We start from the raw sequence: 20,389 nt of genomic DNA on the forward strand, positions 1-20,389 counted from the left end.
GGGTACAGCACACTGCACTCCTGACAAGCAAGGGCCAGAAATAAAACTGAGGCAGGCAAAACTAGAAATCAAAGCATCTCCCTCCCTTTGACAAAACACACACAAATACCCTCACCCACACCTTTCATAGCAATTCAGGATTTATTTATAGACATTAAAAGAAAAGCCAACACACCACTTTGTAAGGTCACTTTTAATTTACTTTTACATCCCTTTATCTTTGGCTACCCAAGGCTGTAAAACATTCTCTGTAGTTCCACTACAAAACTATTAAACCTGAAAAATTAAGTAGATAAAAAACGTAGGTATTTAAGAAAAAGTAGGCATTAAAAAACCCAAAACAGCCTATATCAGTGCTCTTAATTCCTCGGGTGGGGGTCTGGTGAGCACACACTGACACTCTGAATGCCAAGTGAGAAGGCAATATTTTGATTGTTGCTGCCACACATTCTCACAAATCAAACCCATGAGGTCCCAGAGGCAGAGTTAAATGCTGCCACACCAACGCAGACCCCTGGTGAGGTACACACTGCCAGAAGCCATTTAGAATTCAGTGCCAAAAATTTTGTAATATATAAATTACTTGGTAGGGTTTTTTTTCCCCTGTGGAAGAGTTGCTATTGGTTTAATGGCTGAATTTACGTCAATGGAAGAAAAAAAAAAGAATGAAAATATCTAGTCAGATAAAGGAATTTCATCTGTGGTACCATACCCTGTAATTGTTTTCCTCTGAAAGAAAAGATTCTGAAACCTAAGAGTCACCTTTTGGCAAAATACTCTAGGATATTTTTAACAACTATGCCTTAAAATAATTCTTTTTCCATGGGCAAAGAAAAAGATCTGTTTTGAGCCTCTGAACACATCACTGGAAGAACTCAATTTCCTCTTTGTGTGCTGAGGACACCTGCCTCCAGTCGTGACAAGAAAAGTGTGGTTACAAAGAGGTGGGCAGCTATTACATTAGGCAGCAATTAGTTCCCTGGGACAGGAACTGAGAAAGCCAGGAATACATCAAATATGAGCAGATTTACCTCCCTAAATATCTGCTGCCACGGGCTGCTGGGGCTGTGTCCCTGCCAGCTGCATTGTCCCCTGTAAATCACACTGTCCCCTGCACTGATGCCACTCCATCACACACAGAATGCACTGTATTCACTTTGGGGACACTCTGTGAATACTGATTGGCAACGTTTGGCCCAAATTCCTATTCTTACTAATTGCAATTTACTTCAGAAACAGACCCACTGATTTTGCTTTCCCAGCACGGCAATTTTTCTGGTTCTCCCTTCAATACTTTCACACACTTATGCCCAACTTAGCTGCTGATCTCCAATATTTGAAGTAATTATCAGGTAATAAACTCTTAAATGAACTAGTAACTGGGAATGAGTGTCAGCTGACTGGTTTTTTCCTCTGAAACACAGTCTTTACTTCTTTATCAAGTATTTTCCACAACCACTCTTGCAATTTGGCAATTTTTTAAAGCCTGATTTTAATTTTTTTCTAGTCATCTGTTTAATCATCTCTCAGAGACAACTGGGGACTGGCATCTGTGATGACTCTTGCTGCATCACTTTGCTGCTGCCAGCTCAGTATGTCTCACTATGCACTTTATTGCTGGCTATTAATTTTTAAGCTAGCTTTATGCTCCTTATTAACAGCTCGTTTCTCAAAAGAGAAAAATGATGTTGTTGCAATCCCAAGTTTTATAGAAATACAACATGAACATCTGAGAAGAGGGCAGAGGCTTGTTTCTGAGGGATTATATTTCCATCTCAAATTCCTTTCCCTCTTCTCTCTGCTGTTTGGGTAACACGTAATTTCAGTTTATAAAAAATAAATAAACCCACCAACCAGGGTACTGTCATGCATTATTCCTGAGGATGACAGAGGTTATTGGTCTGCATAATTTTCACACTGTCAAACTTCCTTTTTGCCTCTAAAAGGGAAGCCAATGTAGGCCACTTTTAATGAGGAGCCCTGTGTGTGCCTTTCCCCACATCCTGCACAGCAACTGGGCATTTACAACTTCATGTTCTCCCTGCATCACCACCATATTTTGTCTTCTTTCAACAGGGCTGACTTTTGTCCACAACACTGGGCACTTTCATATGGTGAAATCTCTTGGCTGCCTCATTAACTCTGAATCAGTGTGTGCCCTTGCATTTTACTGTATCATTTCCTCCAGCATTCATTTTGCTGCAGTTAGCCTCTAGCTAGAAACTTCTTAAAACATGATGAAATTACTTGCTGAACAACATACAAGTCAATTAGAAGGCAATTAAAAGATATACTAATCTATTCCCTTGTTTGGTCATGGCATCTTGGTTAAGATCATGCAGTGAATTCTCATTTGGTATCTGTGAAATCTTCTGCTATAAATTGTAAGCTCCTGTCCACAGCACCTGTTTTTCTGTGAAACACACAGGAATTAGAAGAGCTGCTGTCTTTAGCTTTGCAAACACAAGGAATTAAAGTGGTACAAGCTGTGTTGAATCTAGGGTTTCCTCTCTGCAGAGCTTCATTCCCCAGGTATTTCAATGGGTTTGTTATTGGGATGGGAGAATTTGAAAGGAACCTGGCACCTGCAGGTGTATGCTCTCTCCTGGCTGGCCTGCATACTGGACTCCTGAATATTCCTGCAAGGGAAGAGTTAAACTCCCTAGACTCCACTCTGCCTCCTATCTTTGCCTTATTCTCTTTCTATTCCATTTGCCTCACCACCCCCATGTGCAGCATCCAGACCCTCCTCTCCCTCCCCAGGGGCTGAGGCAGAGGCAGTGAGTGTTGCACTGAGCTGGGCAGCAGGGCCAGGCAGCTCCTCTGCCAGCCAGGCTCACAAACTGAGTTACCAATAAATATTGGTACCCTAAACATCTTTAAACACATGGCTCAGCAGTTCCCTTAATCCCCACCTTAAACCCACTGCTAAATCCTTCTCCTCCCCTCTGCCCTGCATCCCAGATGTGGGGACCAGGGACAAAGAGGAGACAGGGACAGGCTGTGCCTGCTGGGAGGAGAGAGGATGGCACTGAAGGACAGGGCACTGTGAGGGTCTGGACCTTTGGGCACAGCAGCAGCTGCCTGAGGAAGCCACTCCTGCAGGGTCACAGCCCATCAGGTCAGGGCTGCATCAGGAGGGAAGAGCTCATCGGGGTGACACTGCCCAGCCTGCCCTGCCCTGCCTCAGCTCAGCTCTCAGCAGCTCCAAGCTCCTCCTCACATGGCAGCTCAGCACTGCCCAGGGTGACAGGCTCAATGCTGCAAGGAAAATCAAGCTTATGCAACCAGGTGATGACCAATATTTATATTGGTGAAGTACCCTATATTCTTGATCACTTCAAAATATTTTTATCATTAGTATGTAATGTCAACATAAGGTAAAAAAAAGAACCCCAAATTAATCCAACATCTTCATACAAGTTGGATTTACCTGAAATTCCTCTGCAATGTGAATCATACATGTTTGTCTAAAATAAACTGTTGGAACAGCCCCTTTGCAGAGCAGACAAGGATGGAGAGTTGTAAGAGATACACATCCTTCATCACTGCCTTCCTTCTAGGACCAAGTCCCTACATTTACTTGAGCTTCAGCTTTTCTGTCCTTAAATCAGACATAACTTATGCCCACAGTGATGCTGTCACATTAATCCATCTGGTATTTGCCAGCACATGGAAGACTGTTCTAATGAGATGTACAGAAAGCAGGACACCATCATCTGAAGCATCTATATTCTTCCTTACAGTTCTACCCAGTTTCATTTCTGCCTAGAAAAGTAGGTCAAAACACTAAACAATAGTTTGTTTGAAGGAAAAAATGCAACTTTTAACTTCTTTTGGCACAAACATTGTTTTTTCCCCCCAGTTAGCACTCTTAAGATGGACAGGCAGGGTCACAGGACTCTCCAGAGGTGAGCATGAAGGTAACATCTATTCTTGACCTGTTCCTTAACCAGCAAAGATTCAATACAAGAGGAATAATTTATGTGGCCAGCAATTGATTCTTGCTTGGGAAGCCCCAGGGGAGAATTCTAATCATGGCAAGCTCACCTTCTTCTGGGACACATTAAAACAGGGGACAGGGGGTGAATGTTCCCTCTGAGTGTCTCCTGAGCAGGTGGCAGAGCAAAGCTTGGGTGCCCAGCTTGTTCTCTGCACACGTTTTACAGTTCTGGGCAGGACCTCTGGCTGTGGCCACACGCTGCCCCTGCAGTTCCCCCAACACACTGTAATTACTTTGTTTTCATTAATTGGTCTTAATGCATGCATGCACAGCCACAAATCAAGCCAGCCACTGCTGTGAGTGCAGCAGCTTTGGCTTGGAAATTGCACTTGCCAGGGCTTGTAAAGCCACCAGCCCAGCAGCAGCCCCAGCACAAGGAAATCTGGGGGGCTCAGCTTCCCCCAGGGCTGTGTGTGCAAACTGCAGAATTCCTGGGAATTAACTCACTGGCACAAACAGCTTCCTGATGGGGAGATATTAATGCTGTACTGGTGTCAATGAAACATTACCATCAATTAAAGCAGGCAGTATGGCAGATTTATAAGCCAATATGTAACCAAATATAGCACAGGAGATGTTTGGAAAAACAAGTATGTGAAACAGGCATGACAAATAGAAAAGCTTTATTAAGGGATGATTTCTGTGATCTCTATCTCCCAGAACAGTGATATTTTAACATCCTTATCCAAACAGGAACACAGATAAACAGGCTGCAAACTCATCTTGTTACCCTGTGGTTTGTGCTCTGACAGAAATGACCAATGATTGTTGTACATGAGCAAAATGTTTTCATTTATACCTCTGACTGGGGTCTGCCAAGGGAAAGTTGAAACGCATCAAGTGACTTTGGAGGGACTAATCAGAGGGATAAATGTAGTTTGTAATAAAAACAGTTGTCTGAGCAACCTATTCAGTCCAATTGATTTGGATTCTTATAGCAAATACCTGAGCACACTCTCTGGTAATGCGAAACAAATTAACAAAAAAGGTTGGGGGAAGAGCCTTCATGCCTAACTTGTCACCTAAGGCTGATGAAGTCCAGTGCCAAAGCTTAAGAAAAGTAAGTACTAAATAGTTACTTAATTTTTTTTTTTTACTTACTTAATTATTACTAAGTAATACTACTAAATTAAGTAGTAAATAGTTCAGCCAGGCAAAAGCAAAAATGCAGCTGACATTTACATTAAAAGCTATAGTCTTCATCCACCTGTCTCCTTTTTCCTTTAAAAAAGAACATTTTTATCACCAAAAAGGCCTCATCCTGATATAGGCGGCTGTTTCAGATACCATGCTACTGACTCAATTTGGACACCTAAAGTTCTCAGCTCACTTATCATGAAGTCAAACTCATCAGAAATAAAATCAACTAAGCAGGGCAAAATCACTTTTAGGGTGCCCTGTGTTTTTCCAATTATCGCTGTAAATCTCCTGGGTGGATTATATAAAAAAGAAGTGTTTATAATATTAAATGAGCCCCAGAGTGTGCTCAGGCAGGGCTGACATCCCACACTGTGCACACACCAGGTACCAGCTCCTACCTTGGCTCCATCCACGCTGATTATCCGGTAGCTGTTCCTCGTGCTGTCGTAGAAGTAGGAAACAGTCACAGCCTGCTTGCTGGCAGGAACCCAGTTCTTCTTCGTGCTGGGGTCAATCTGGAAGACATGGGCTCTGGTGGTGAAGATGGGCTGTTCTCTGGAATAGGAACATTAGTAAGGGATGTGTGAGTCTGTGGAAGGTGCAACGTCCCAGCAGCCCAGCCCGAAAGCACAAGGCAGAGAGCACCTGGCAATGCCCCAAAAGCAAAGACAGAGCAGTGACACTGCCCAGCCACACTCCAGCCTTGAGCACCTCTGCTTGACACCACTCAGTGACATTCAGCATCCTAAAGTTACTGCCATAGCCCAAGAAACAACTGGCTTCTTTCTCCCCATGCTAAATGACCTCAGTACCCATCTATTCCTCACAATACTTATTTCCAGGAAAGGACATTCACAGGCATTCTTTCTTTCTTTCCCCATTCTCATATTTTGCCAAAGGCGGCAAACCCCCACAGCTGGATTTACCCCTGCTGCCATTCCTGTGAAAGCAAACCCCCACAGCTGGATTTACCCCTGCTGCCATTCCTGTGAAAGCAAACCCCCACAGCTGGATTTACCCCTGCTGCCATTCCTGTGAAAGCAAACCCTCACAGCTGGATTTGCTCCTGCTGAAATTCCTGTGAACTGCTACCCACAGCCAGGGCTCCTGTGTGGGTGCACCAAGCACCCCAGTGACACAGAGGCATGGGATAATTACTGAAATATTCATCTCTCTCCTCAGAATCCCACTGTTCTGTGGATGTGCATGAAAATTTCATTAGATGCAAACCAGTCAATCAACCTGGGAAGTGAGAGGGAAAGGAAACTGAACCAAACTCCAGTGTTGATGCAGATACTGCCTTTTCAGCTCTCAGTGGGTGATGCAGCACCCCAAAATCCTGATCCCAAACACCAGCTTCTTTCTCCTCAATATTTGTGCACACAATGGAGGGGTTTTGTTTTACCTTCAGTGTTTGACCAAGCAAATCACACAGAAAAGTAGAGAAGACTCAGGACCAAAAGAACCAAATGTGATACATACAAAGTCATCTAGGTTAAAGATCAGAATTAAGCCTTTCTTAAATGCCATAAAACTAAATTCACCACCAACCATACCTTTAATCCAAGTTTAGCAGCAGAAGTGAACAGCAAAGCAAGCTCTACTGAGTTATTAAATGCATTTTCATGCTTTTGGTTTTTAAAAGCTACGTTATATAATGTTTTATATTAAGTGTACCACTCAATATATTCTTGTCCCATACAAAATATTACATCATGAATAGGTAATTGACAGAATTACTACAGGATCCAAAACCAATGGTACTGCAATGGAGCTACCACCCAGAAATTTAAATTAAAATCGAGGGCAGTAAATTTGCAAATATCAAACAAATGAAGTGATTTAAGAGTACAATTATCTCAGGAAATATGGAGTAAACTTGTAAAGCCCAGCAAGGCCTCAGGAGGGAGAAAATGAAAGAGTGGTTTTCTCCTTGCAAGACATGCACAAAGTTCTGCATTTTTCCAGGGGCTTGCAGGTTTCTGGACAGACAGCTGTGCTGAACCATGTAAAATACTTACTCAAAATACATCGAAATGACAATGGGACTGTCATATTACAGCTGTCAGAGTAGCATTTGCTTCAGTTCTCCCTTATCACTACCTTGCTGAAGCCAGCTCTCATTTCACAGGCCAGTATCGACGCCATCCTCAGCTGGGTGGAAAGAAGGGGCAGCCTTCCTTAACACTTTAAACACTTTCCTTATCCATTACACAGGATTAGCATTGTAACACCTACAGAGGCCATGGAGTTTGCCTGTAATAAATTCAAGGAGGGGAAGTTTCCCCCAAGCTGTTTACTCTCTTTGAAAATGTACATTACTTGAAAAAATATTTTTGGAATTTTTTTGCCTTTAAAAAGTTCTGTAGTTGACTCTACTAAAACCAAGGTAGTACAACCCAATATTTTACTCTAAATGCTAGAATTTTCCTCCATAAAAACCTATTCCACAAACAACTTTAATTCTGTTACATTATCCTAACTACACCAGAAAACCCTGTTAGAACTGTGCCTGGCTGCTCTGCAGCAGGGGCAGCAAGCATATAAAGTAAATATGGAGACAATAAAAGCAGAATGAAGGCAAAGTCCCCACTATTATCTACCTATTTGTTCAGGAATCTTGACTGAAGCTGCTGCTGTTGAAACAGGAGCTGTACACATCTATCCAGGTGGATAAAGCAATGGATAGTGAAGCTCGAGGGTGCAAATATCCATATTTCCATTCATTCTTTCATTAAGAAATAAAAGCAAAACCTCTGTTTCTATTCCTATGATTATCAACAACAAAAAAGCCCACCTGCATTTTGTCTTTCTGTGTCATAGTGATAAGCGTGCTAGTTGATAAATTATTAAAAAATAAGAAAATGCAATGTGCAAACTAAAACATTTTAAATAATTTGAGGCAGCTGATGTGTTGACCTTTAGTTGTGACTCAGATTTGGAAGGGCCAGTGGGATGCTCCACATGCCTTTGGCCTTCCAGAGGTGCCTCTATAGGTCAGCAAAGCGCCCAGACTGATTTCTGATGCCCTGAACAAGAGGAAACACCCCCAGAACAACCTCCTGCATTTCCTGGAGCTGCCTTATAGTTATTAAGAAAAGAAGATGCATTTCTGTGTCTGTGTGTGCCCTGCTGCAGTTCTGTGCCCCAAGGAGCCCAAAGAGTCCACGATTCAGCTGGTGCCACCACGTTCCCACAGGATGGCAAAGCCACCAAACTCCAGGCACAGCTTCAGCACAGGGGAAACACCCACTGCATCCCAAACCCCTCTGACCACTGAAGCACACTCAGGCAACTGCGAAACTGTGGCACTCAATTTTCAAGGGAAATGCTAAATTAGGTACTTTTAAAACCCTTCACCCTACAAAGCTCCAAATTGAGAATGATCATTCTGCCTTACTTGTAACTTTTCTACATTCAAGAAAGCACTTTACTGGTAAAGGAATGACTTCATCTCCCAGGGTTCCTTTCCTTTCCATTTTATCAGAGGTTTATCAGCTTTTGTGATAAACTAACAGCAATGCTAACCTGAGACTGCAGAGCACACCGTGCCTGTTTGAGCCCTGTGAGCTGCTCCTTGTGTGAGCTGCCAGCTTGCTTGGGGAGCAGCAGCGCTGCCAGCCAGGCTTGGACCCTCACTTGAAGGCAAAGGGAATTTATGAATATTTAAAATCTCATGAATTTTAACCAAAGTTGTTAATGATTGATTAAATACTCTTTAAAAAATCCCAACTGTTTAAAAATCAATTTGACAGCAATATCCACTGCTCAGAGTAAAGCTGCTTGAAAAGTCGAACAGGAAAAGTAGAAAATCACACCTAATAATTCTTTATCTGGTAATATAATTTAAGACAGAAAATGCTTTTTCATTATTATTAAATCTGGCAAGCATGTTTTATAAATATAACTGCAATTTTCAAGTCATGGTTTTACACATTTTAGTCAAACTTTAATTTCTGTCCTTGCTTCATAAGAGCAAAATCTCATGTAAAAAACAGCCACTCTCCTCCAATGTCATTAACCTTTTCCAAAGAATTTAACAAGCAAGCCACAAGATTCTCGAGCTAACCAAGTGCTTCACAGCTGTGTTAGATACAGTATCACTTTCTGGTTAATATACAACCATGCCAAATTTCACAAGTGTGCGACTAGCTGCAAGCCATGTGTTTTGTATTACCCTTCCTAATCAACGGCAATGAGCTCTCACTTAGGAAAAGTTCAAATTATTTAATTCAAATTTCCTTGTTTATCACTTGAATCATGAGCACAACCAGTGATTTAAATCACTTCAGCTGTAAAGAGTCCCTGCTGGTGGCAGCCAGCATCCTCTGGGCTGTGGGATGCTGGTGGCCGAGGGAGCTGTGACACAGCCAGCTCCAGCTGGTGGCACCTGGGACAGCCAGGGATCCTGGATGCTGGAACCAGCTCCAGACCAGGCACTGATCACTGAACACTTCTGTGCTACAGCTATCCCTCCTGCTAGTAAATAAAACAAATAAAACTCCCTTGGGATCAGCACCCAGACGTTCCAATGCACCAAGTGCCCAGTGCACATCAGGGGGATGCACTGGCCATGAAGAAACTGGGACAAAATAATCTTTGTAGGATCTGGAACATCAAGTATGTTTGTGACAGAAGCTCTGGTACTTCACCAGAGGCAAAACCACTAATTACACATTTTTTAAAACTTTCACTAGCAGATCACTTAACATCTCTGGGATAAGGATTTCTAGTTTACAGCCCAGGATTATTTGTGCTCTCTCCACACTAACTGTAGACAACTTTGCATTAACTGCCCAATTGAAATAAAAATATTTTTTAAAAGCACATGTCTTCATATATCTGCCATTTGGTGGAGGATGCAGATGCCTGCAGAGATTTTGGAACGTGGTGCTTGCTGCTGCAGCCCAGCATCATGCACACGTTGAGTTTATCATACCTGACAGTGCCAGCAGATCTGCAGTGATTTGCTGTAACAAGTATTAGATAATGAGGATCTCTCAAGAGAAAAGAGTAGAAGCAAATGCAAAATCCTACTTTGTGACATATCCCTCATCACTGGTCATGAAACAAAAATCTGTATTTGCTAAACACAACATGATAAAATTGGTGCCAAGTTATTTAGATTGAACATTGCTACTACTGCCTGTACTGAAAAGAATTAATCCTCTATGTACATATATTGTAGTTTGCAGTGCCATTTGTATTTATTCAGATCATGGATGGAGATTTTTCTCCTATTTGAAATACTCATCTTGATGAAAGTCCAGGCCCATTACAATGCCTAAAAATTACCTGTGAAAACAGTTTATGTATTAACTCTTCTCACTTGTGTATACACGCACATCTCAAACTTGGAAAAACAACCAACCCCTCTCCCCAGAACACCAAAATCAAAATAAAGGCAGACCTGGGATGATGACAGAGCTGCTGTGGGGAGAAGTTGCAGTTCATGGTGTCACACATAGCAATTAGCACAGTGGCTGCAGTTTATACACAATATTAATCTTTGCTCCAAGCCAAAATTAGAGTTCATTATCCTCCAACCTGTTACCTCTGTGCATTCAACACTTGTGCCATCTTGGATCAAATCTTTGCAGAAAAAAAGAACCACACAAATGGTGTGGTTCTTAAATACTTTGCAAATCATTCTTAGTGATGACCAAGGATGAAGTTAAAGGACCCCTTCTGACCTCACTGCACACGCTCCAGTCAAGAAAAGAGCATCCCCCTGTGCTACAAACCCAGCAAATTCAGCTGTCTCAGCCCAGTGCTGAGCCCCATCAGTGCCAGCTCATGGCCTGGGCTCACTCAGCACAGGCAGCACACAGGGCTGGGGAGAGGCAGACACTAAATCTGAGCCATTTTGGGATGTGGCAGCAGCAGACTGGCATGAGGAGAGCAGGCAGCTCATTCCCTTCCCAAACACCATATGCCAATGAATCCAGGTCACTCAGACCCCATCAGCTGCCACGGGCAGGCTCTGGTGCTGCCTGCCAGGGCACAGCACAGCAATCAGAGCCTGCTGCAACCTGCAAGGGTGCAAAACCCAGCATGAGGAGAGCAGGTGGGTAATGGCTCCATTTTACACCTGAGGAAACAGCCTTGCAGAGCGAGATGGCATCCCAGGATAACAGAGCCACCAGCAAGCCTGGAAATAGAATCCATCACCTCCCCTCCTCTCTGCAGCTCTGCTCTCACTGCCATTGCAGGGCACTTTTATACCACATCTACCCAGGGCAGCTTTTGGCTACGTGAATTCAAAAGGCTAAATCAACAGCTGAATATTCACCACTCAACAAAAAAGAATAATATCTGTCCAGAGCAGAGAGGAGCTCTCAGAGCATTGACAGCTGCTCCTCCTCACTGTGCAGGAAGGTGGGATGGGTGTAGCTCCCATTGCTCCTGCAGTGCAAACAATCCTTCCTCCTCCTCCTCACACTCATTCCCACAGCAAAAATGACTTGTAAGGATGGAGACATTACCCTGAGCAGTAAAGAGCTCAGAGAGAGGGAGGATTTACTATCAGTTGTAAATGGGGGTGGGAGAACTGGCCTAGAGTGATGGGCTGGGCTAGAAGTGGGCAATTACACCCAGGTTTAGCTGCTCTTTATTCTCTTTATAAAAAAATCCCTAAAATAATGCAGGCACCTCTGAAAGTGCCACTGTCAGTACTCCCCAGTCAAGCCCTGTGCTCCCAGGTGGAATTCCCTCCCAAAGTGGTGGAAGGTACAGGGAATGACTTCTGGAAAACCCTGGCTGCTAGGAAAAAAATTACACTGCCCCTAAAAGAGACAGAACGAGAAACAAACAGCTGCTTTAAAAATAAAAATTACTCAAAGTCCTTCTTTTCAGTCTTGAAATTCTTATTTTACAAGGAGACCAAGCTCCTCATGATTTGGCTGAAGTGCTGAATCTGGCAGCAGTGTTAATCAAGAGCAAGGTCATGCAACTCGTTCAAATACCCAGTCATGATTCTCTGGTGCCCACTTGATATTAAATTTGATATCAACTCACCTGCAGAAATATATGAAATTTGTGCAAAAAATCCATCTTTTTAGCTCCCTCCACTTGCAGGCATTATTATTTCAACAGAATATAATTAGCAAAAGTGCTTCTTGCATTTTTAGGGAACATAATAGTTCCAGTTACTTAGACAAAAAAAATTAGAATAAAAGTAGGTAGCTAAAGAATTGTCTGTTAAAACCACAGACATCAATTAAGCTCATTTTTGATTTGCAGCTCAGTAAATCCAAAAAGAACAAATTTTCAGGAAAAAAGCTCTCAGTATGAAAATCGTTGTAACATCTGTGAGGTCTCACAACACCACTGCGCCTTTACCAAGCCAATATCCAAATTAAAAGGCTTATCTTGGGCACTGAGGAAGCTCAGACTTTATTTTGGGATCATCTCTAGAGGTCTATTAACCTTTCAAGACACTGTGAATAAACACTCATACACAAGTGACAGGAACTGAAAGGACTCTGAACTAAGCCTCCATAGGTAAGGTTACTTATTGGGAAAAAACAAGTTGAGGCACATGTGTATGAAACTGGTGGTGTAACTGATCATTTCAGAGGGTTTTTTCTGAGAAGACATTTAAAGGGGATCCATAAATCTGCACCTCAGTAATGTTACCACCCTCCCTTTTGCAAAGGTGTGAGTTCAAACTCTGAAAATAGGAAAAAATACTTGTACTGTGTACAGCCAGCACCTCTCCCACCCTCGTGACAAATGAAGCTGGATCAGCACATGAACAGTCCCCAAAGCCATCCCATTGCTCTGGATTGTAAAAATTACATCCTCTGCATTCACCCCAGCTCCAGTGGAGTTAATGCTTTCAGCACAGCCTCCTCTGCAGCACAATGCTGGCATTGTAATATTTCAGGGAGAAATGCCATTGTAAATTGCAGGTGCAAACCCTGGAGTGGAGAGAGCAGGTCTCTGGAGCACATTCCCTCCCTCCCCTGCAGCCTCCACCCTGGCACAGCCCAGGGACACAAGGGGATGGCCCAGATGCTACCCCAGCTCTGGATCAGGGCATGCCTGCATGCACCAAGGTCTGCCCCAGGCAGCTGGCCTTGGGAAGGAATTTATTTTGCCTTTATAAACAAGCAGAAAATTCCTTCAATGCAGTAGTGGAATCTTTTTTACTATTTTTAATTCTTTGGACTTCTGCATGGCAGAGGGCTCAGGGTGCTTTGAGGTTGTATGGGCTACTTCATGTGTATTTACAAAATGAAGAGAGCAAATGTCAGAGGATATATGATCAAAACACACCATACCTACAAACAGAAGACTGGAGTGAGACCATGTGTGTGCATGTAAAACCCACTGACACCACCAGGGCAGCATCTTTATGAGTTTTTTTCCCCTCCCATGCTATAGGAATTTGCATGGCTGATGAGGATATCTCCACATAAAGCAATCTGAAAAGCTGATTTCAATCAGTGGCGTAATCAAAGCCTCAGTATTGCAAAATAATATGATTAAACACTCCATTATTTCAAACAGCACAGCACTAAGCAAATCCTTGGAGGGGAGTGCTTTTGTGCACTAATCCATGCATGTAATTATTGATATGCTTTCCCATGCCCTATTCAAATGCTCTCCCCTGAGGCTTTTCTTCCACTTACACTAGGGGAGGAAAAAAAAAAAAAAGCCAATCAGTTCAGTTTAAAGAACAAGTTGTATAACTGTTTTTGATCTGCTGCCTGAAGGATCAAATAAGGAATTCCACCAGCTGTAAGGTCAGAAGCAAACGATAGGGCCCCGCTTGCCCTGGTGGCCACCACCACGTGCCAGCAGCAGGGGCAGGACAGGGCTCTGCCCCGGGCTGGCAACACCCTCACTGCAAGGAGAAGGGTGCCAACACATGGCTTAATGCAAGGCTGCACGGCTTTAATGGAACTTAAGGATGTAAAAATTAAAAGCAATTAAAGGCTAAGCAATGTGCTCAGTGAGAGATTAGAAGGATGCAAAGCAATGCCCACACCGGGTACTCAGTGCAGGTGTGGACTTGCCTGTGCTGAGAACAACTCCAGCACTGCCACGTTTAAATGGGGCTGATCTCAGCAGCCTCCTTCTAGAGCAGATCATCCAGAAGACAGAAAATCACCAAATGTCACCAAGAGCACCAAAGCCAGTGTATTAAAACCAGGAAAAGGAGGTTCCAGTGCAAGCACAGCCCCTGTGCTCACAGGGACCCCAGAGCAAGGTGCTGGGCACAAAGAGGTACAGCTACAGCCAGCCTCAGTCCCCACGCAGTGCAGCTCACATCAGACAAGCTGAAAAGAAGCAGATTCCCATTTTCTGGTGATTTCAATAGACCAACAGAATCATCAGGCAGAGTGTTTGGTTGCTGCCTGCACACAGGCTCTCTCAGCAACTGGGGGACACAGCTCCTGGCACCGTGGATTTCCCAGCAGCCAATAAGGGAACAGAATGACACATTTCTTCTGCTGCAAGTTAAAAATACAAAGGAAATTTCAAACATTTAGAAGCTAACATTATTCACTTTGATCTTTAAAAATATAACACCATCTGTAGCCGTCAGATTTACAGTACAGATCTCAGATATGTACATTATTTGTTGGTATAAAAAAGCTGTCAGCAGCCCTGGTGCAAAAGTGAGGATCCTCTGGCAATCTCCTGAGTTTCAGAGAACTACTAACCTGAAAAACTCAACCATCAGGTTATTCATGGGCAACACAGGATCTACAAAACACAAAAACACCACTTCCCTTGCCACAAAACTAAATCCCTGCAACCTGATTGCACTGTAAAGTCCAATATATTTGCAAATATATATTTGCAATATTTATTTGCAGGTGATATTGGGGGGAACTTACCCCAGACCTTCCTGAAGCTCAACAGCCACCAATTTCTGATTCCTACAGACCTGTTCCCTGGCACTCCTGATTTCTGCATGTCAATGCCTTCAACTTTGTAGGCTATGCAAAGGTTATACAAAATGTGAGGTATGAAAGGATTTAATTTCAAGTATCAGCATTTTTCATGCTATGCAGGTCCCACAACAACAGTTAAAAAGCAAATACGACAAAAAATTATATTTTCCTGTCAGCAGAGTCTCAAAAATTAGTGTGGGCTGGCTGAAAATTTGTAGAATAAACAAAACATAGCACACATGCCTTTTATAAACTTATTATGCAAGATGAATTTGGGTAATATGCAAAACCAAATAAAACATTCAAATTATTTTCTCGATATGCATTAGCTATTCCAAATTTAACCCTGGTTTTAAGGAGGTGACAGTCCTGAGGGGCCAGGCTAGGACACAGGCCAGGGGAGAGATTGGCAAGAGCAGTCAAAAGTCAGAACTCTTTAAATGTCAGATCATTAATAGTTTTAAAACCAAAAGGCCTTGACCTTTTAAAAAAATATATTCACTGTGCTGAAAAACTCTCTTTTTCTGAAGTCAAACAAGAAACCCTGGAAATTAATTCTTACCTGTATGATGCTAATGATGACTTTTCTCATGTTTGTAGAATTCAGCTTTTTGTGCTTCAGAAATTAATAGAACAGGAGAGGATGTAATTTTTTTTTTTTTTTTGCCTGTGATATACTCTGTCCAGCTGGTATTTTTTGATTGAAAGACTGCACTTAAATCTGGCTTTGCCTTATGAAATTAAGGTCTACTAGACATTAAAAAATCCAATTAGTGCTATAAAAATTAAGGCATACCATTTCCTCAGTCTCATTTACACTAATATAGCCTTTTTTCCTTTCTGTCAAGGGTGAAGGACACAGCTGAACGATGGGATTTTTTCCATCTCATTTATATATTGATGTAATAAGGGCAGACAGGTAGGCCCATGCAAGTGCTGATTCTGTCAGCAGCCCAAGTTGCCAGGACTGTGAATATTGTCACTTATAGATTGATAAATGGACTACATGGACTAATTGTATTCCAGCATCTCTGGACAGATGGCAAATCTTACAGCCATATGGTGATTATTTCCACTGAGCTGAAAGTATATTAACACTTACCAAATGTTTAAAATGATGAGATGATCTAAAATAATTTTTCTGTGAACGTGGATACAAACAAAGGGCCGGCAGGGCGGGCAGGCTGGGGCTGGGCTCCCTCCCAGGGCCCCAGGGGATATTGATGGAGCTGGCTGTGTGCTGGCCCAGGGCTCTGGGAGCACAGGGCGCTCATTTCTGCTGCTCTGCACGGCCCCTGATCAGTGCCACTCTCTGCCAGCACTGAGACACGCACTCTTCCTTTGCCTGGTACTTCTCATTCCTTCTCTTCCCTCTGGCTGAAGAGATTCTGAAGTTATTGTCCCACTTTTAAAGGCAGCCACATGGCCAGCCCTGCCCCCTGAGAATCCAGTGGAGAACTCTCCAAACTCTGATCACAGGATCCCTGGAGCAGGACTGACTCAGCAATGGGCACCTGCAGCCCAAAAAGCCAACCATGCTCTGGGTCATCCCAAAAACAGGTCAAGGGAGGTGATTCTGCCCCTCTCCCTGCTCCCACCTGGACTATGGCATCCAGGTCTGGATCTCCCAATGTAAGAAGGATGTGAAGCTGTTGGAGTGAGTCCAGAGGAGGACACACAGATGATGAGAGGGATGGAGCACGTCTCATCTGGAGACAGGTTGGAAGAGTTCAGTTTTCAGCCTTTCAGTACCTAAAGGGCTGCAAAAGAGCTGGAGAAGGATTCTTTACAAGGACATGTAGTGAAAGAACAAGGGGGAATGGCTTCAAATAGAAAGAGGACAAGTTTAGATTGAATAGGGAGAAATTCTTCCCTGTGAGGGTGGTGAGGCACTGGCATGGGCTGCTCAGAGAGGCTGTGGCTGCCCCATCCCTGAAAGTGTCCAAGGCCAGGCTGGATGGGGCTTTGAGCAACCTTGTCTAGTGGAAGGATAGATGGGAAGGTTAGAACCAGATGACCTTTAAAGCACCTTCCAACCCAAACCATTCTGTGATTACACATGCACTAAATGCATTTTGCTATCCCTATGTGTGCTCCCAAAAGAGAAATCAACCACGAGGGGACAGAACCAGGCCCCAGCAATGCTGTGAAACAAACCAAAGCAGCTGAGCAGTGACCAGAGGCTCACCCTGCTCACTGCCAACCATTTTCCATGGCAAAGTCCTGCAGTGCTGCCTCAGTGGCTCAGCGTGTCCCAGCTGCCCAAGAACACACCAGGCTGCTACACATCCCTTTTATGAGTTATGGATCCACCCTTCAGAACAATGGGAGAATACACACAGGAGACCTGATCCTCTCCTGCTCTGAGTTACTGCTAATTTATACCAAACAAATCCGAGCAAAATCAGCTCAAATTCTCCACAGATGTTTATGCTAGAATACTAAACCCGTATCACATGAGTTAAATGATTTTTTGCTTTGCTTCCAGAACAAAATTCTGAACATTTGTTTGTTTTAAAATAGGATTCAGAATAATGTTTTGTGTTCTGCAGTAATTTGTTTTGCATGCACTTTGATGATAGGAAAGTCCTTGCTAGTGGAAACAGCCACCTCCCTTGCTGGGGGTAAAAAAAGTTCAGGTATCAGTTTTCCCTATTTGCCATAAGTAAAATACAGCAAGTCAAGAGCTGGAAACTGCACTCTTCACAGTGCCTGTGATCTAAAATTAATGCCTGGTGTTGGTATGCAGAATGGATCAAGTACTTGCTTACCCACTGAGGACAAGGTGCCAACTGGTGAGAAATTCTTACTATGCTTTTCACACATTCACACTTTAGCACCCGAAGTATTAAACCAACTTCATTTTTAAGGCCTCTCTCACAGGTCTCACTAAACACAGGTTTTTTAAGGAAGCTTTACTACCCCTGAAGGCAGCAAAAGAACGTTTCAGTTGCCCATTTCCCCCCAGACAACGCAGAGCAGCCCTGTGTTTTTCCATGTGCCTCCCTGCCAGCACTGACCTGGGTCTGGAGCTGCGGCCACCCTGGGCTCCGGCCAGGCTGTGCCCCCAGGCAGCAGCTCCAGCCTCAGCACAGGGCAAGGAGGTGTGCCAAAAAGGAGACGGAAAAAGAAAAAGAGGGGAAAAGTAACTTTACTCCAAGGTGCAAAGTCTGGACTACCTGTGTAACTCACAGAAATCAGCTGCTCTTTAGTGGAATAACAGCACTGAACATCCCAAACTGCTCCCAGCAGTGGTGTGTGGGTTTTATCTTCTGGCCAATAATTCAGAGGTCATCCTGCAAAGCAGCTGATGAGCATAAACCCTTTCCAGTACAACCTTGTGTCACCTGTGCTAATTTAACAGCTATTGGGAAGGGTGCTGGGGATCACAGCAATATTACTTTGGTATTTCACAAGAGAAGCTGTACAGAGTTGCACAATATTGCTCTCCCTCCAAAGGACAAGGATGCCAATTCATAAGGCAGGGAGGAAAGACCAGGCAGGGAATGCAAAGTGGATTAGATATTTTGATTCCTTTCCAAACTCTAAGCTTAAAATATAAAAAACTTTGGCAACTTCTCCCCCATAGAATTTGAAATGCTAATTTCTAACTCAATGGAGAAAAGTTCTCCCAAAGATCTGAACAATGCGTATGCAGGATTATTACTTTGCAGATGAAAAATTCAGAGCAGACCTTCCCTGTGGAGGGAAAGGCAGGTAACCACAGCCACAGGAGAGGTGTTTACCCCAGGCCTGGGTCCAGCTGATGAGGGAAATGTGCCTGCAGCTCTCTGCAAAACCACAGCCCTGCAGAAAAGTCTGGGGAGGAAAAGCAGGGCGAGAGGGATTGCTAGGAGAACCAGGCTGCACACTGCCACGTCCTTGAAAGCTGATGCATCTCCCATAATGTGCAGTTTTGAAGGTCTCAGAAAACACATGTTCAGAACCTTCTGTCTCGGGAAAGCCTCGGAGGATCACATGGAAACTTTAAAGATATTATTTGTCCTTTGGAGCTCTCAAAAGATAAAGGGGAATTTCTCATTGCGCACAAATACCAATTTTCCTGCTCCAAAGCACACGGGAAGGTGAAAGAGGCACAGAGGGGAAAGAAAAGTTTCCCCAGGGAACATGGGCACAGATACACTTCTGGATCTGCCTGGGAGATGAGCAGCTTCCCATCCATTCCAAATAACTCCTAAAGCAACAATTCCCTCCCTGGAGCGTGGGATCTGGTCCTTGTTCACAGCTATTGTGTTTCATTGTAACTGAGATTACAGACTCCAGCTTTCAACTCTATCCCCTTGAATTTGGGTGGGTGTAGTGAAGTGACAGATCCCTGTTCTCAGTCAAGCCAATTTCTGCTCTTCTTTAAAAGGACCATAAACCAAATTAGATGGGGTTTTATGAATGAACATTTTTAGAAGACACTAAATACAAGTTTATGAGGAACACCTCTATAAACAGCAGGCAACAGAAGGTTATCTATCTCCTGTAATGGACCATGAAAGTGACAAACAGCTGTCAAACATAAAATAATCATGAAAAGAGAGAGTTCTCATTCACCTGTGTGCTGTAAAGTTTTAGGCAACTAAACCTCCTTCATTGTTTCATAAAAGAATAAATTTGTCCCTATCACAGCTGGAGGAGGGATTATTATGACATCACTGAATTTAACATGGACTGTGTACAAAGATACTTTTATCTCCTCCTTGTGCACCCAAGGGCAGGAGTTGTGCCCTTGCAGTACACTGTGCCCCTGAGCACTGCCCACTTTCTGTCCTGGCTGGGCAGAAACCTCCTGGCAAGTTAGGGAGGAGTATTTCAGCTTTGGGGTTTTTTTATTGGGGGTTTGGATCACATGAGGGTGTAAGAAGTAAGGACTTTACCTGGAAGGGCTTAGGTACATCCTATGTACAGACCATAGGAGATACAGACTCAGCTCAAGTAATATTAAGAGAGGAAAGAAAAAAGAAGGGGAAAAAAGGGAACTGCAGATATACTGTGTTAGTGTTCAAGGGAGTGGGTGAAGTGGATAGACCTCCTCCTTTGTACGAAGGTGGAAGGAGATTAAACTGACCACCTTGTGGCTCTCATTTATGAAATGCCACTTCCACATCAGGACATGCTACACGGTGGAAGAATAATCCAAAGTGACAGCTCTGGGGGAAAGTTAAGCTAATGGGGACTGACGACATCACCTCCAGGATTGGCATCACATCATCCTGCATGCCAGAAACTGCTCCATCCCAAAAGGGGGGATCCTCCAAGGGCCATTGTCATCAGCTCTGCAAGCCAAATCTGCCTCTTGGAGGCATGGAACAAATTTTAAGTCTGTAAT

The 20,389-nt window shown here is 43.5% G+C and overlaps 1 protein-coding gene across 3 annotated transcripts in view; it reads right to left on the reverse strand.

Annotated features, from left to right (window-relative positions):
* The window catches only part of HOMER2 (homer scaffold protein 2), a 58,921-nt gene that overhangs the window by 30,856 nt on the left and 7,676 nt on the right, over positions 1-20,389 (reverse strand). For all 3 annotated transcript variants that reach the window (XM_064722129.1, XM_064722128.1, XM_064722131.1), the window contains exon 2: positions 5,542-5,698. In XM_064722129.1, the coding sequence (XP_064578199.1) occupies positions 5,542-5,698 (157 nt within the window). The remainder of the gene's footprint in view (positions 1-5,541; positions 5,699-20,389) is intronic.

Source organism: Zonotrichia leucophrys, chromosome 10 (assembly GCF_028769735.1).
Source record: "Zonotrichia leucophrys gambelii isolate GWCS_2022_RI chromosome 10, RI_Zleu_2.0, whole genome shotgun sequence".
NCBI classification, from domain to species: domain Eukaryota; kingdom Metazoa; phylum Chordata; class Aves; order Passeriformes; family Passerellidae; genus Zonotrichia; species Zonotrichia leucophrys.